General features: G+C 31.3%; 1 protein-coding gene and 1 long non-coding RNA gene across 6 annotated transcripts in view; both read right to left on the reverse strand.

Moving 5' to 3' along the window:
• The window catches only part of LOC105152104 (A-kinase anchor protein 17A), a 15,129-nt gene extending 4,055 nt beyond the window's left edge, over positions 1 to 11,074 (reverse strand). The window contains exons 1-8 of one of the 5 annotated variants that reach the window (XM_087415075.1): positions 10,645 to 11,074; positions 10,352 to 10,455; positions 8,766 to 8,971; positions 7,945 to 8,367; positions 7,558 to 7,706; positions 6,768 to 6,975; positions 6,506 to 6,667; positions 130 to 274 (exon numbers count right to left, since the gene is read on the reverse strand). In XM_087415075.1, coding sequence (XP_087271201.1) covers positions 130 to 274; positions 6,506 to 6,667; positions 6,768 to 6,975; positions 7,558 to 7,706; positions 7,945 to 8,367; positions 8,766 to 8,945 — 1,267 coding nt within the window. In that variant the 5' untranslated portion in view covers positions 8,946 to 8,971; positions 10,352 to 10,455; positions 10,645 to 11,074. Of the gene's footprint in view, positions 1 to 129; positions 275 to 6,505; positions 6,668 to 6,767; positions 6,976 to 7,557; positions 7,707 to 7,944; positions 8,368 to 8,765; positions 9,111 to 10,351 lie in introns of all 5 variants that reach the window. The other 4 variants (XM_087415077.1, XM_087415074.1, XM_087415073.1 and 1 more) reach the window with 4 other exon arrangements.
• Positions 4,645 to 6,499, reverse strand: LOC147906820 (uncharacterized). Its single transcript, XR_015547940.1, has 2 exons — positions 5,577 to 6,499; positions 4,645 to 5,422 (listed from the first exon to the last, which is right to left on the reverse strand). It is a non-coding gene; the product is annotated as an uncharacterized LOC147906820 (long non-coding RNA).
• Positions 11,075 to 15,644: the final 4,570 nt, after the last annotated feature.

A 15,644-nucleotide genomic window follows, 5' to 3' on the forward strand; every position in this document is an offset into this window, starting at 1 on the left:
ACATGAGCATTAAAAAATACATTAATGAAAGTACTTCCCATCACTTGTAAAACGCTACGAATTAATTCCAACACCTAATATATATATACATAATTAATGTATAAAATATTTTACATGGCTAAAAATTACCTGTAGACGAAGTTGCACCATCGTTCTTTATTAAGACACTTTTGAGCCTTTTCTTATTTGTCTCTTTATCTGACTCTTCCTCGGTTGTGGTCTCTGAAGAGTTATCGTCCTTTTTCCGTTTTTTCTGCGTTTTTTTTCGCTTTTTCTATAAACAATAATAATATCATTGAATGTTAATTCTTAAAAATTATTTAATTGTAATAATTTTCGAAGATATAAAATACCGTGACTTGAAAATGATTTTGTGTTTTGTTAATATACAGGGTGTCTCACAACTACTTAAATTGTATAATATTTTAAGGACGTATTTTTAAGATAATTTTATGATAAAATCTTAATAGATTGGGTTGTCCGGAAAATTCGTGTCTATTTTGAAGGAAAATTGAAACGCAGAAGATTTAAATTTTAGTATACATTTATTAAATTATATAGGTGCCATTCTGTTCTACAACCTTTCTCCATCTTTCAAGCAACTTGAAAATTTCGTCCTTCCAAAATCTCTCAGGTTTTTCAGCGAAAAACTTTTCTACGTGATTTTTTTATCTCGACCAAAGAGTTGAAGTTTTTTCCATTAAGGGAATTTTGTAATGATCGAAATAGGTGGAAATCAGAGGGCGCGAGGTCTGGTGAATATGGTGAATGGAGTAGAACATCCCAACCGAGCTCCAACAACTTTTGTCGAGTTATCAAAGACACATAAGGCCACGCATTGTCCTGATGAAACACGACGCCCTTCCGACTCACTATTTTTGGACATTTTTGTCTTCAATTATTGTCTTTAATTCATCTAATTGGGAACAATACTTCTCTGAATATATCGTCTCGTTGTATGGTAAAAGCTCATAATACAGGAATCCTTTCCAATCCCATCAGACACAGAGCATGACCTTCTTTGGATGAAGACCGGTTTTTGGGGTAGCTAAAGGTGGTTCATTCCGCTTTCCCTAAGATCTTTTTCGCTTAACATTATTATAAATGATCCATTTTTCATTCCCCGTCACTACTTGCTTCAAAAATGGTGTCTCCTCGTTGTGTTTATAAAGCGAGTCGCAAATGGAAATGCGATTCATCAGATTTTTCTCCGTTAAATCGGGGAACCCATATATCAAAACGGTTTATGTAGCCAAGCTTCACAAAATGCTCGTGGATGGTTGATTTTGACATATTTATTAGGTATACAAATAAGTTTCCACCGTTTGACAAAAGACGGCGCCACTAGCAAGCTATGATTAAAATTGTCTGATATAAAACATTATATCGTAAGGTTAATAAGGACATTTGTCAACAACATAATCTTGAAATACTAGCGATTTTGTATCAGCATCATATATTTTTTTTGTGCGAAAATGCCGAGTTTTGAGCTGAATAAACGTCATTTGCGGGAACTTTTGATTTACTTCTTTAATTTGAAGAAATCTGCAACTGAGACTCATCGATTGCTTGTAGAAGCATATGGTGAGGCTGCCTTAAGTGAGAGAAATTGTCGTGAATGGTTTCAAAAATTTAAGAACGGTGAATTTGACGTCGAAGATAAAGAACGTAGTGGAAGGCCGAAAGTGTACGAAGACGCGGAATTGGAAGCATTATTGAATGAAGATTCGTGCCAAACGCAAAAAGAACTTGCACTTACATTAGGAGCGACTCAACAAGCAATTTCACATCGTTTGAAATCATTGGAAATGATTCAAAAGCAAGGAAATTGGGTTCCATATGAACTAAAGCCGAGAAACGTTGAACGCCGATTTTCCATATGTGAAATGCTGCTTGTCAGGCATAAACCAAAGGGTTTTTTACATCGTATAGTCACTGGTGATGAAAAATGGATCCACTATGATAACCCAAAGAAGAGGAAATCATGGGGATCACCTGGCCATGCTTCAACATCGACAGCAAAGCCGAATATTCATGGAAAAAAACTCATGTTGTGTATTTGGTGGGATTAGCTTGGTGTCGTGTATTATGAGTTGCTCAAACCGAACGAAATCATTACTGGGGCTCTCTACCGAACACAATTGATGAGATTGAGCCGAGCACTCAAGGAAAAACGCGCCCACTACTACTCCAGGCATGACAAAATTATTCTCCTGCATGATAATGCTCGACCACATGTTGCGGCGCCAGTCAAAACCTACATGGAAACACTCAATTGGGAAGTTCTATCTCACCCGCCGTATTCATCAGACATTACCCCTTCCGATTACCATCTATTTCGATTGATGGCGCATGGCCTGTCTGAGCAGCACTTCACATCATATGAAGATATCAAAAATTGGATCGATAATTGGATAGCCTCAAAAGATGAAGCGTTCTTCCAACGCGATATCCGTATGCTACCAGAAAGATGGGAAAAAGTAGTGGCTAGCGATGGACAATACTTTCAATAAAACATTATGTATCGTTCTTTCACAATGCTTAATTTTTGATTAAAAACAGCGGAAACTTATTTGTATACCTAATAACATTTCTGCTAATTTACGTGTCGTATAGCGTGGGTTATTCTCGATCAGTGTTTTAATCTGATCTTCATCTGTGGTGGAGGCCCTACCCGGGCGTTCTTGATCTTTAAGGTTGAAATCATCAGCTTTAAATCTAGCAAACTACTTCCGCACAGTTCTTTCAGCTACAGCACCTTCGCCATAAATAGCGCATATCTTGTTTGCCGCTTGTGTGGTATTTTTGCCTTTCCAGTAAAAGAAAAGCATGAAATGCCTAAAATGCACTTTGTTTTCTTCCATATTCAAAAGCGTATAAAACTGACAAAAATTAACGTATTATAACCAAATTTTTTTCCAAATATGCCTGAAGTACCGTCTTTTATAATATGTACGCATGTCATTTGTTTTCAATCATTCCATCAGATTTTTCTCCGTTGAATCATGGGGAACCCATACATCAAAACGGTTTATGTAGCCAAGCTTCACAAAATGCTCGTGGATGGTGGATTTTGACATATTTAACATTTCTGCTAATTTACGTGTCGTATAACGTGGGTTATTTTCAGTGTTTTAATCTGATCTTCATCTGTGGTGGAGGGCCTATTCGAGCGTTCTTGATCTTTAAGGTTGAAATCACCAGCTTTAAACTTAGCAAACCACTTCCGCACAGTTCTTTCAGCTACAGCACCTTCGCTAAACAGCGCATATCTTGTTTGCCGCTTGTGTGGTATTTTTGCCTTTCCGGTAAAAGAAAAGCATTGAATGCCTAAAATGCACTTTGTTTTCTTCCATATTCAAAGGCGTATAAAACTGACAAAAATTAACGTATCATAAATTTTTTTCCAAATATGTCTAAAGTACCTTCTTTTACGATATGTACGCATGTCATTTGTTTTCAATCGTTCTGACATACACAGTGTGACAAATATGTTCCCGGTCACGAACTACATCTCAGCAACCAGTGGCGACATCTGTGCGTTCAAACATGCATTTTAAAGGTTGAACATTTTGCTATCATCTGTTTCAAAGTTTCATTCATTTTGGTTGACATATAACGAAGATATGACAGTTCATGTTAAACAAGATTTTGGTCGAGGTAGAAATTTACCAATTACTGGTGCATATTATCTCGAAGTTTTAAAGCGATTGATGAGCAGAATTCATCGTATTCGCCCCGAATATCGTGATCCAGAAGATTGGTCTTTGTTGCATGATAATGCATCGAATCACACTTCATTGATTGTCCGTCAATGTTTGGCTCTTCTTTGGAAATCGTGTCTCTGTGTTAAACCATCCACCGTATTCACCTGATTTGGCCCCCTGCGACTTCTCATTATTCCCAAAATTGAAATTGAAATTGAAAGGACGCTTTTTTGATGACATTCCGACCATCCAATCAGCTTCTACACAGGCATTAGAGGCAATTCCGCAAACTGAGCTAGAACATGCATTTGAATCACTATTGAATCGCTGTAACAAGTGTATTGAAGCCAGAGGAGAATATTTTGAATAATAAAACTAAAAAATATGCATATTTGTTTCAATTATGATTTTCAGGCCCTGTCCGGGAACATATTTGTCGCACTGTGTATGTAGGGAACTACGTTCTCAATATCTCACTAGCGCAGCGAGTGTAGAAAGCCTAGGGATTTTGTAGGTTGCGAGTTGCCTACAAGCAGCGTCAGAGAAAAAGATAAGATTAGATACATTATGGCGCTCATCCTGTACGGTCGTATTCATTTGAGCTCGAGTAATAAAGATTTATAGTTACCAGTTACAAGAAAGTGTCGATCATTACCTCTTATATCACATCACACGACAAGGGCTTGTCTTGAGAATTTGACTCATCAATCGAGTCACTTATTCCCACATATATTCAGACCTGTACGCCACCTACCAAAAATCGGCACGAACTTTCCGGACAATCCAATAAAAATGTCGAGGCTATAATAGTTTTTAAATTAACCGCAATTAAATTTTGCTAATCATAGAACTGACATTTCGTGCGCTCAGGTATGACGATATGACAAGTCGTGAATGTACCACGAGGGCTCCTTTAACATGAAATATTTTTCATAAAGTTGTTTGAAACCTGTTTGTACATTTTTAATTTTTAATTATATACACACGTGCATAATTTTTTTTTAACTCTATAATTATTACAAATTATCTTCTATATACTACATATATATATATATATAAAACATTCAGTAATATGTTAAACAGTTATACAAAACCTAAGTGAAATGCATCCAGTGACACACTTCCAACAAACTATTATTCAATAGTATTAGTTATGAGTTATAAAGTCATTAAGGTTTTTCTTTTGAGTCTTCGGTTTGGATGTCCTCTAGCCATAAGACGATTTGCCATTAGGATGATTACTCAGCTTATTTCTATAAGCTTTAATATACGAAGATATTTTCTCTTTAATGAAGAGTATATTTAAGTCCTGGTGTATTATTTCGTTGGAGATGAACCATGGGGCATCAGTTATAATACGCAGTATTTTTGATTAAAATCTCTGTATGATTTCAATATTAGAATGGGAAGTGATATTGTATACCGTATGTCCAGATAGGTTTCAGGATAGCTTTATACAGCAAAAGCTCATTATCCAGACTTAATTTAGAGTTGTGGTTTAACATCCAATATATTTTTTGCAATTTTATATCGAGTTGCTTTCTTTTAGTAAATATATATTTCTTCCAGACCAATCGTCTGTCCAAGTATAAATCAATATATCTAATATGATTGAGGCACTTTGACGTTATTTAGTTTGATGAATGGACAAGTGTCTCGTTGAAAAGGTAATGCACAGATTTAGGACGTTACCCTGGAACTTCGAATGATTCGATCTAGGAGAAAGATTCAATTATTTACAATTATTTCTTTCATTTAATATAGAAGAATATGATAAAACATAATAAATAATATAATATTCTTCACAAATAGTGATGACAGAAAGTGTACATCAAATAAACAGTATAAAAATATTAAAAGACATCTTACTAAAACATTATCCACTATATCAGCTCATAGATTAATACTATGCTGGAAATGTATTGATATGTAACTGTGTGAATTTTCATTGACTCAAGTATGATAATTATGTCTATTAAAAATGCCTTCGCTTGTAAAATATAAACAGAATTTTTGGATATTCCAATTGTGCAACCTATTGCACGAGTACTTCTTGCAAGATCTTCTAAAATTTGCAGTACTTTTTCTTCACTTCATTGTACGAGCAATGAAATCTCTTCCGGCACCAATATTTCTTCTTATCGGTTTAAATGAACCATTTGCTCTCACTCGATTTATCAAACGTTTGCTTCTGGATTCGCCTAATCGTCTACGATTAGGATAATGTTCCCGTCTAGGCTTCATGTGAACTTCTGTCACATTCATCATAAATGAGTAGCATGTTACAATATTCTTCATTTGTGTACTCCATATTGTAAAATTATAATAATTTTGTCACATCAAAAATTTATCGATATTACCACAAAAATGTTTACCATACAAGACGAATGATAATTACGAATTTATTTTAACAGCTAATATATATCGTAATATCTTGCTATTGAATTGATATATATATATTTTTTACGATATACTATTTCGATATTAAGTATTAATTATGCACGTATGTGTATAATTAAAAATTAAAAATGTATAAATAGGTTTCAAATAATTTTCTGAAAAATATTGCATGTTAAAGGGGCTCTCGTAGTACATTCATCACTTGTCATGCCTGAGTGCGCGAAATGTCAACTCTGTGATTAGCGAAATTTAATTGCGATTAATTTAAAAACTATTATAGCCTCGACATTTTTATATTAAGATTTTCATCATAAAATTATCTCAAAAATACGTCCTTAAAATATAATTCGAATAGTGTGAGATACCCTGTATGATAAATCTAAAATAGTTAAAAATACCTTTTTCTTTTTTTCTTTCTTCATTGTTTTCTTAACCTGCTTTTCCTTATTTTTCTTATCGTTTTCCGAATCTACTTTCTTTTCATTTGTTTGATTGTTTTTCTTTTCACTCTTCTTTTCCATATTTTGATCCAGCTTAATCTCTTTTTTCTCCACTTTCGTCTATAATTAATAAAATATGTTATCAGTATTCACGAATTAATTTTGTTTCATTCAATCTTAAAGAAATTTTATATATATTGCATATTTTTTTATTATCTACCTTTATCCTATCAAATAGTTCATCTAATAAACGTATGCTTTCCAACTGCCGTTGAGCTTTTATCAACTTTTGTTCTTCTCTTGCAATCTTCATAGAAACTTTGTCCTCTTCTTGCTTACGAAATTTCGTAAGGGCCTTTCGTTTTCGTTTTTCTTCCCGATTTCGTTGTCGATTTGCTTTCGCCATCGAATCTGCCTCTTCCTTTTTTCTAAGGTCAAAACAAAAATAATTTTATATTGCAAATAATATATTATACAGTATTTACATAATATAATGAATAATAAATAATATTCAAGCGCGTATGTGTAAAACAAATTTTGTAAAAGATTACAAAGAAACGAGTAATAAAGCTAAAAATATTATTATATTAGGTGTTGGAATTAATTCGTAGCGTTTTTAATGAAAGAATGTTATTTATTTCACATGAGCATTAAAAAATACATTAATGAAAGTACTTCCCATCACTTGTAAAACGCTACGAATTAATTCCAACACCTAATAGTTTAATGTAAGGCCTACTTTAGACGATCCATAATTTGCAACTAAATTCGGAATATAATCTTTCTATTTATAATTTTACGTGTCGTATAACGTAGAGAATATTTAAAGAAATAAAATACAATAGAACATATATATAAAACTTAAAAATCAATGGATTTCATGTTGTACCTAAACTGCAGAATTCGATTGTTTGCCGCGTCCTGTCTGCAGAAGTCATTAGCCTTTGTAATCTTCCACGTTTGTTTTATAAAATATATCTTAAAATTTTTTTTTTCATTAAAATGCTTACCTTTGTTCCTCTTGCCGTTTTTTTTCTGCTTCCTCTCTCTTCCGCATTTTCTCCGCCGCTAAATTATCCTGTGCTATTAAACGTTTTCTCTCGAAGTCACGGTGCGATATCGAATTGTCACTCAAATGTTTGGTCTTGTCAAAATCAACCTGTATGGAATTAGTTCAGTCACACATCAAAAGATATTCGATTAAATAATCTTTCCTCTTTTATTATACTTATTTTTCAAAATAATTTACCATATATATCATTGTAATTAAAACATGTTGTGTTAAATTCATTCTATAATTAATAAAATTTCGGAAAATAAATTACAATTAATTACATTAGTATTGATACAAAAAAAATATTGAAATCGTAGATATTATATTTTCTATTAAAAATTACTTTTAGTGTTGCGGTTAACGAATTCTGACCATCCTTCTTTAGCAGCTTCATGCCGCGCAGAGCGTCCATCGCCCTGACAAAATCCATGTATTCGACATATTGTACGTACACGTCGAAAAATATGCCATCTTCGAAGCTGAATTTATGAATGTTATTACCGAGCCGCATCCTGGATCTGTAGGAATCCGCGGCGGGCACGTCAACTTTCCTCAATGCACCCCATTTTTTAAAGATCTTTGTAATGAGTGATTCACTCGGTACATTTGTATTATCTTCGGTAAACCATTTAACTGGTAAACCGGTAATATGAATAGTGTCCGGTCTTTCGCCGGCCTTTAACTCGTTCATATGTTTTGCATCCCTAAAATAGGAGTTCCAGCTATGTCTGGTTGGGAAGTCATCCTTTGCCTCGGCCGCGCGGACCTAAATGTTGAAGTCAAATGTTAACTCACAATTTCGTTTTTATACAATAAGTTAGTTATCATTACATAAATAAATCAAATAAGAAGGGCCAAAAATGATCTTCAAATTTGAAAAATAATCGTCAAATTTGAAATCTATTTAAAATTTACATGTGAATATTGCGTCAAAATCTAGTCTCAACTATATTTGGTTGTGTGTTTTTTATTTCCTATTTTATAGGAATCAATATTTGTCTTAAAAATTATTATCTTCGTTGATATTAAAAAAATATCTTCTTTTGTTTGTTCTTTAGACCTTATATGCATATTGTTTGTTATTAACTCCAATGAAACTTAAGCTACAAATTTCACTGCGCTTAATTGAAAATGTATAGCGCGATGAAACTTGGCTGTGTTTACCTTGAGAACATTGGAGAAGCCGGACAGATTCAACTGTTGTAAATCCAACCTGGCCAGCACTCTCGGCAACCTGCACCGGTCCCGCAGGTCGCCCTCCAGCCGGATGAATTCCAAGGTGCTCTTGGCCACTTTTAGGGATGCGAATTCGTCCGGCAGTATAAGCGCGCGTATCTTCTCCATTACCTCCCATGTCGATATAGTTTTGCCTGTTTATAGCGCAGTTAAGAGTCTGTAAGAAGCTATCTTTACTAAAAGCTGTTAGAAGTGCTCGTGGCATCGCACGGATCACTTGGGATCATGGTTTTTCTTCCAACAGATGCTACGTTATTCTCCTGTCATTCTCCACTAGAGATCATCGTTGACATAAATATGATTATGATAAATTCTTTATGATTTGGTTGCGACAACTTTGTCTCTCAAAAAATAAATTAGTTAAAATAATAGATTACTAATAAACAATATTATTAAGATAAATGATTATCATCACTTAAGTAAATGCTGACAAAAATAATGAAGTGCTGAAATAATAAGGATACAAAAATATGTTCAGAATTAATATCAGATACAAATTAAAATTAAAGAGATAAATGATGTCAGTATTTAATTTAAAATATATATGTAATATATTAAAGTATATTAAAATTGAAATATACAAAATGATAAAAGTTGAAACTTAAAGAATTAAAACACATAATGTGCATATTATTTTCATAATAAAAACACATTGCAATTTCAACATTAATATCAAAATAATATAATAATTCTAATTTCTTATGATATTAATCTTAAAAGGAAAAAAAAACATTAATATCGTTAACAGCCCTAACTTTATTACAAATTATTCTGTTAAGTATTCTAATAATAAATAATAAAAAGAGACTTTATAACAGGCAACAGCATATAAAGTATATATACATATAATAAATAGAACCTAATTTTAACCCTAAAATATACTTTAAAGCTCGAATGTTGTTAAAATAAAAAGGAGCCATAAATCCAATTGACAAAAATATATTATAGTTAAATAGAAAAATGTTCTATTTCTTTTTTTATAAACACATGTTAGCATTATAGATAAAAAATATTACTACTCATAATTATTGAGATTGTTATTCCAAAATTAATTATAATAAATTATTAATTTTTATTATCACAAAAATTTTAAGATGCATGATGAGAAAAGAAAAATTAGAGCTAAAGCATAGTTGATAAAATATAAACATCAATTTAAATACTTGTTCGAGTTCTGTAGGCTTGACTCCTATTGCCTAATTTATATGTTTTCTTCTCTGCTTATTTCATGTTCAGAATACGATAAGAATTTTGTGCAATTTTAATGCTACAATATACAGTTTCAAATCAATGACAACACGATATTCAATATTACGGTATAGAAAATGATAAAAGCTAAAATTTGAATAAGAATTATCATAAATTCTGTACATGATTCTTATGATAAAAATGTATTGCAATTTGTATATCAATTTAAAAAAGAAGAAAGAAGGGAACAAAAAGCAGAGAGAAGAGAGTCGAGGTCCATCCTCCAGAGAGGAGGCCACTGATATTGATGACGATGTTGTTTTTACCTGGAGTCTTCAGTTGGGGTAGACTGACCGACACGTTAACTTTGGCAAGAGGTTTCAGATAAAGCGCGTGCGACGGATACAACGGTACAATGTCGCTCAGATCCCTACAGCTTCGAAATCGATTAGCAACCTCGCTACTGGGAGTTTCACCTACCTGCTTATTGTCGCTCATCGCCGGTTAAAAAAAGCTAACTGTAGCTAAGATTTATTTAATTTTTATTTAATTCGGCCAATTTAATTTTGGCCGAATGATTTCTCACTCTCTATCTATTTTACGCTTGGACGTCTCTTACGATAAGCTGGCGGGATGAAAACAACTCAGTAGAGAGGTTACGAAGATCTTCGCGGGATGATACTGGGTTCTGCTGTTATTCTACTGCAACACTATAGTGTGGATTACTATACGCGACCACGCCACTTGAAAAATCGCGGATGCGTGAGCGAATGGACGAAACGATAGTCTTCGTAGACGATCTTCAGTACACATGCATCAGCATCAGTGCGCATCCTTCGCGATTCCAATTATTCTCTCATTCATATGCCGACACTGATGAGAAGCATTTTGAGGGGAAAAGACGTAAGACATATCGTATGTACACTACACGCGACGACTAATCGAAAATGCCGTTTAGGAGTTTTGTTTTAAGATCGTTCCAACACTTCCGACAATTCCAACCGTTTCTCTTAATAACAGTGTCGCCAACATTGCTAAACAATATATTGTATACCGAATTGAAGTGAAAAGTTAAAGTCCGATCCATAGTGTATATACAAAGATGTGTTCTTACGCAGCGTTTCCAATAGCCAATAGAAAATTGTATCCATCGTCGTCCATATTGTGGTGGTTAATTTGAATCTAACATTCTCAAGGGGTTGGTCACTAACGGTTATTAGTGGATGTTTTCCAACAACGTATACAAGTGACAGTGTAACACTGTCTTACATAAAGTGTTCCAATTATGAATCAACCAATCGAAATTCTTCTTTTCTATGAAATGGGAGGAAAGAAAAGATTCTGATTAGTTTATTCACTTATGCATTATGCGTTATGCAAGAGTTTGTATTGCAACCAATACTATCAAGTCCGGATCTACAATAGATGTTTTAAGCCTCAAGCCGTAAGAAGTTGACCAGTTGTAATCGAATGCGAAGAAAATAATTGATTGTGATTCGTCCATTCCTTATGGCTTAAGGCTTAAAAATCTATTGTAGATAAGGGCCCAAGATCGGATTAAAGACTAACTCTTGGCCCTGTTGTGGAATTTTTCTAAACGTTTTATCGACATTGTCGTTATTGTTAATTAGCGACAGCCAATGAGAACCGCTTTTTTCCAGAATTGTCCTGCTATTGGCTGTCGCTTAGTAGTCGCTAGTTAATGACAATAGCTTGATAGCGATCATCGATAAAGCTAATTACACACACTTTTCGTAACAGTAACCGTAAGAGCCATTCCATACAAACTTGCATGCATAAACATATGCATAAAGAAAATCATCCAATCGTATTTTATTTTGCCTTTATGACAGAAATGTGATTGGATAATTTACTGTATGCATATGATTATCCGGCTATGTAAGTTGGAATGGCTAAACGTAAGGTAGATTTTCGACCAATCGCATTACTCGATTCGGTCATCTGTAACCATAATCGTAACAATCGAGCAATGCGATTGATCGAAAACCTTACTGTTACTGTTACGAAAAATATGTGATTAGTTTAAGAGTTTAAAGAATCCCTACTACTGGGCAAATTTTCATGACTATCAATGGAGTCCGGGGATAATTGAAAAATGATGCTGTTACCGACAATTAATAAAAATTTATGATTATTAATATAAATATTTCGAAGATATATGATTAAATTCGTAATTTTTTTATATATAAATGCTGTATAAATAAGTATACATATTTTTAATGATATAATATCTTATATATTGCCAAAAATTGCAATTTTTCTTTGCAGTTATCATTTCTATTAATAATCAAACTCAGATGATATCATTAAATCACAGTTTTAAACACATATGTACACGTCTACAAAACTAATAAATTATCAAATTAGTACCGTATTACTAGTTAGGGCCTCTTAGGATCGGTTGTTATTATGCAAAATGTATCCTGTTTTTTTTACATTTTGTTCTTTTTTTGCTGCTTGTTTTTCGTTTTCTATTGCGCGAGATATTTGTAACAAAGATTATTATAATTCGCCATATAGAAGATAATATAAACAATTGTAGTTGATTTAGGTATAAGTATATGATCTCAATTCCAATACAGAATATAACATAATGATATATTAAAATAGCTCAGAAGTAATTGACTGTAAAATAACATAAAGTAATTTACCATAAAATGACAAGATACTAAATGTGTGCGTGCGTGAGTGTACACGAAATATTTTAATTTTTCAACATTTACAACTAAAAATTAATTTATTTAACTTTCAATTTTTTATAAAGTATCCCAAAAAAATATTTGTTTAATAATTATATATTAATTTAATATGTGTAGTACTATTTAATATGTATAGCAGATGTATAAAAGAACTTTCTAGACTAAAATAGAAGATTTGAATTTAGCTTATACATGAAAATTTTTTACGTATGTATATGTATATGAAGCATTCCACGTTAATTCGCAGATACCTTTGAAACATCGTTTTTATTATTTTCTTGTCGCTCATGCGAACATTCTAATTATTATATTGTTGTAGTCGTACAAAAAAAGAACATAAGAAATCGACTTTAAAAAAATTTTAAATTGTGAATAGAAAATCTTTAAAATCGATGTCTTACACTTTTTTTGTACGACTAATGATTTCGACGATATAATTTCAATGTTTGTTTTTTAATAAATTTCTGAAACTTACAAGTGTGAATAATTTCACAAAAAAATCTCATTTTTTTCGCGAAACGCATGTCTTGCATTTTTTTATTTGTAGAATGTCAGCAAATTTAAAAAAAAAATAAAAATGATGTTTCAAAGGTGCCCGGTTTGACATGGAATATCTCTATCAGAAGCATGCTAACAAATGACAGGAGATTGTTATAAACATGATAAAAGTTTTGTGTCTCTTTGTAAATTGGAAAAAACTATATGATTTTTTAATATAATAAAATAACAAATATGTGATGTTATATAAAATTGCTGTGAATTTCAATGCAATTGGTAAGAAATTTTACATTTATTTTTTCCATTCTCCTAAATTACCGTTTTTTTTAGATTAGATATAATAATATATTTAAAGAAGTATCAGATTTAAATTTTTTTCGTATAAAGACCATAAACTTATATCTTGCTCGAAAATGGATATTACATCTCTCATGCCATAAAATATAAAAATCATATAACTCTTTAAGACTTGATTCGCAATATTAATTAATCAAAATCTTAGCACATACATATACACGAATGGAAATATAATATTATATAGTATTAAAATTTTTTCACACTCTCTCAATTACTTAATTTTCACATATTAATTAAAATTTCTTATGCAAATTCTTTTTTTTCCTCTTTTGTTTTATCATTACTTTTTATTAGATATTCAATGGAAAATTTATATTTGTCATTCCGCTTAGAGATATATAATATTCTTTTTTTAGATCTATAAAAACCTGAATTATTTTAATGAGATGATAATTTGTGTTTAAATATAAAAATAAGAATATCTCCGATGTTTATACACACACACACATATAATTATGTGTAATAAAAAATTTGCTGTAGACAATACAATAATCTATAATCTATAGTAAAAAACTGATAAAAGAGAGTAAACATATTTGTATTTCTCTTGAGATATCTTTATTTAAATATAATATAAATTTAACATGTTCTGTTACACATTGCATACAGCCAGCTATGCTAATATGCAACTTAAAAGTACAGGTTAAATTAAAAAGAAAATGAATATTTCCATTAATGTTTTATTATTAGTTATACAATAGTAACTAGGGACGGCGACTATGTGGTTGATGCACTTCATACTGAAATTTGTACACGTATAGAATTCCATACCTGGAAAAGGAACACATTTTTTGATAAAATAATGTAAAACCTAACATAAAAATATAAGTTGATTAAATTACATTTCTTGCGAAACTTGAGAAGAAATTTGTAATCAGATGTCTGTAGCATTTCATAAATTTCTGGCTGATTCTTCTCAAATTTTACAAGAAATTTGATTCTCTATTTTGTCAAAATATCACGTTTCATTTCGACAATGTAAAAAATTATTCTCACAATTATTGTGAGACAAAAAACTTGCATTCGCAAATGTTAATAATTAAAATTGTACTAAATATGTTCCTTCAATTTCCTGCTATATACCACTATAATATTGTTACGTTAGCAGAAAAAACTTAATGCACGAATTTTTTTATTCAAAGCACGTATCATGTTTATGCTAAGCAGATATTAAATAAATCACACACATATATTGCAAAAAAAGAACGTACATAATTTTCAAGGTAAGCAAAACTTGATCGTATCAAATTTATACATTGACCCAACAGATTACAGAAAACAATTATGAGATTATATCTCTGAGCAGAATGACAAATACAAACCTTACATTGAATACTAATTTAAATATTAATTGGATGTCAGGATAACGGAAAAGGAAAGAAAGAAATATTTTAATTTACAACACAGTTTGCTCCGCAAATATAGTGTCGTATTAACTCATCACAATAGTAAATTGATATTTATTTTTTTTAATGTAAACTTTCACATATCGCAATATATTAATTTAGAAATGTTGTTTAATACCAATATTATGTTTGAGATACATTTAACAACAATTTTCATTTGGATATGTATTACCTACTACCGCAAACTAATGATACTAAAAAGGTATGTTTTTTCATTTTATGATATAAGAAATATTTAAATGATACCTTTTTTCTTAATAAAAAAAAAACATTCATTTAAGAAAAACTCAAAGATTTTAAGTTTATTGATAACATATTTGGGAAGTATGTTATCATTTATGATAAATATTTATTAGAACAAAGTTTGACTCGTATTAAAAATTATCGTTTAAACATAAATGATATAATTAAATGTACACGTAATTAAACTTTGTAAATATCCACATCAATATGAGACACAAACACTTCAACAATATATATATCATATATAATACAATAATATATATGGGAACAAATTCATCTATGATTAAGTGAAATAAGAGAAAGTAAAATACAGACCTTTATAAAAAATAATATTAATGTATAATTATATTTATAAAATAAGATGAAAAACTTAAACTATAAATAATTTTAATATA

The sequence above is a fragment of the Acromyrmex echinatior genome, chromosome 17 (assembly GCF_024713525.1).
Source record: "Acromyrmex echinatior isolate Ae372 chromosome 17, ASM2471352v2, whole genome shotgun sequence".
Taxonomy (NCBI): domain Eukaryota; kingdom Metazoa; phylum Arthropoda; class Insecta; order Hymenoptera; family Formicidae; genus Acromyrmex; species Acromyrmex echinatior.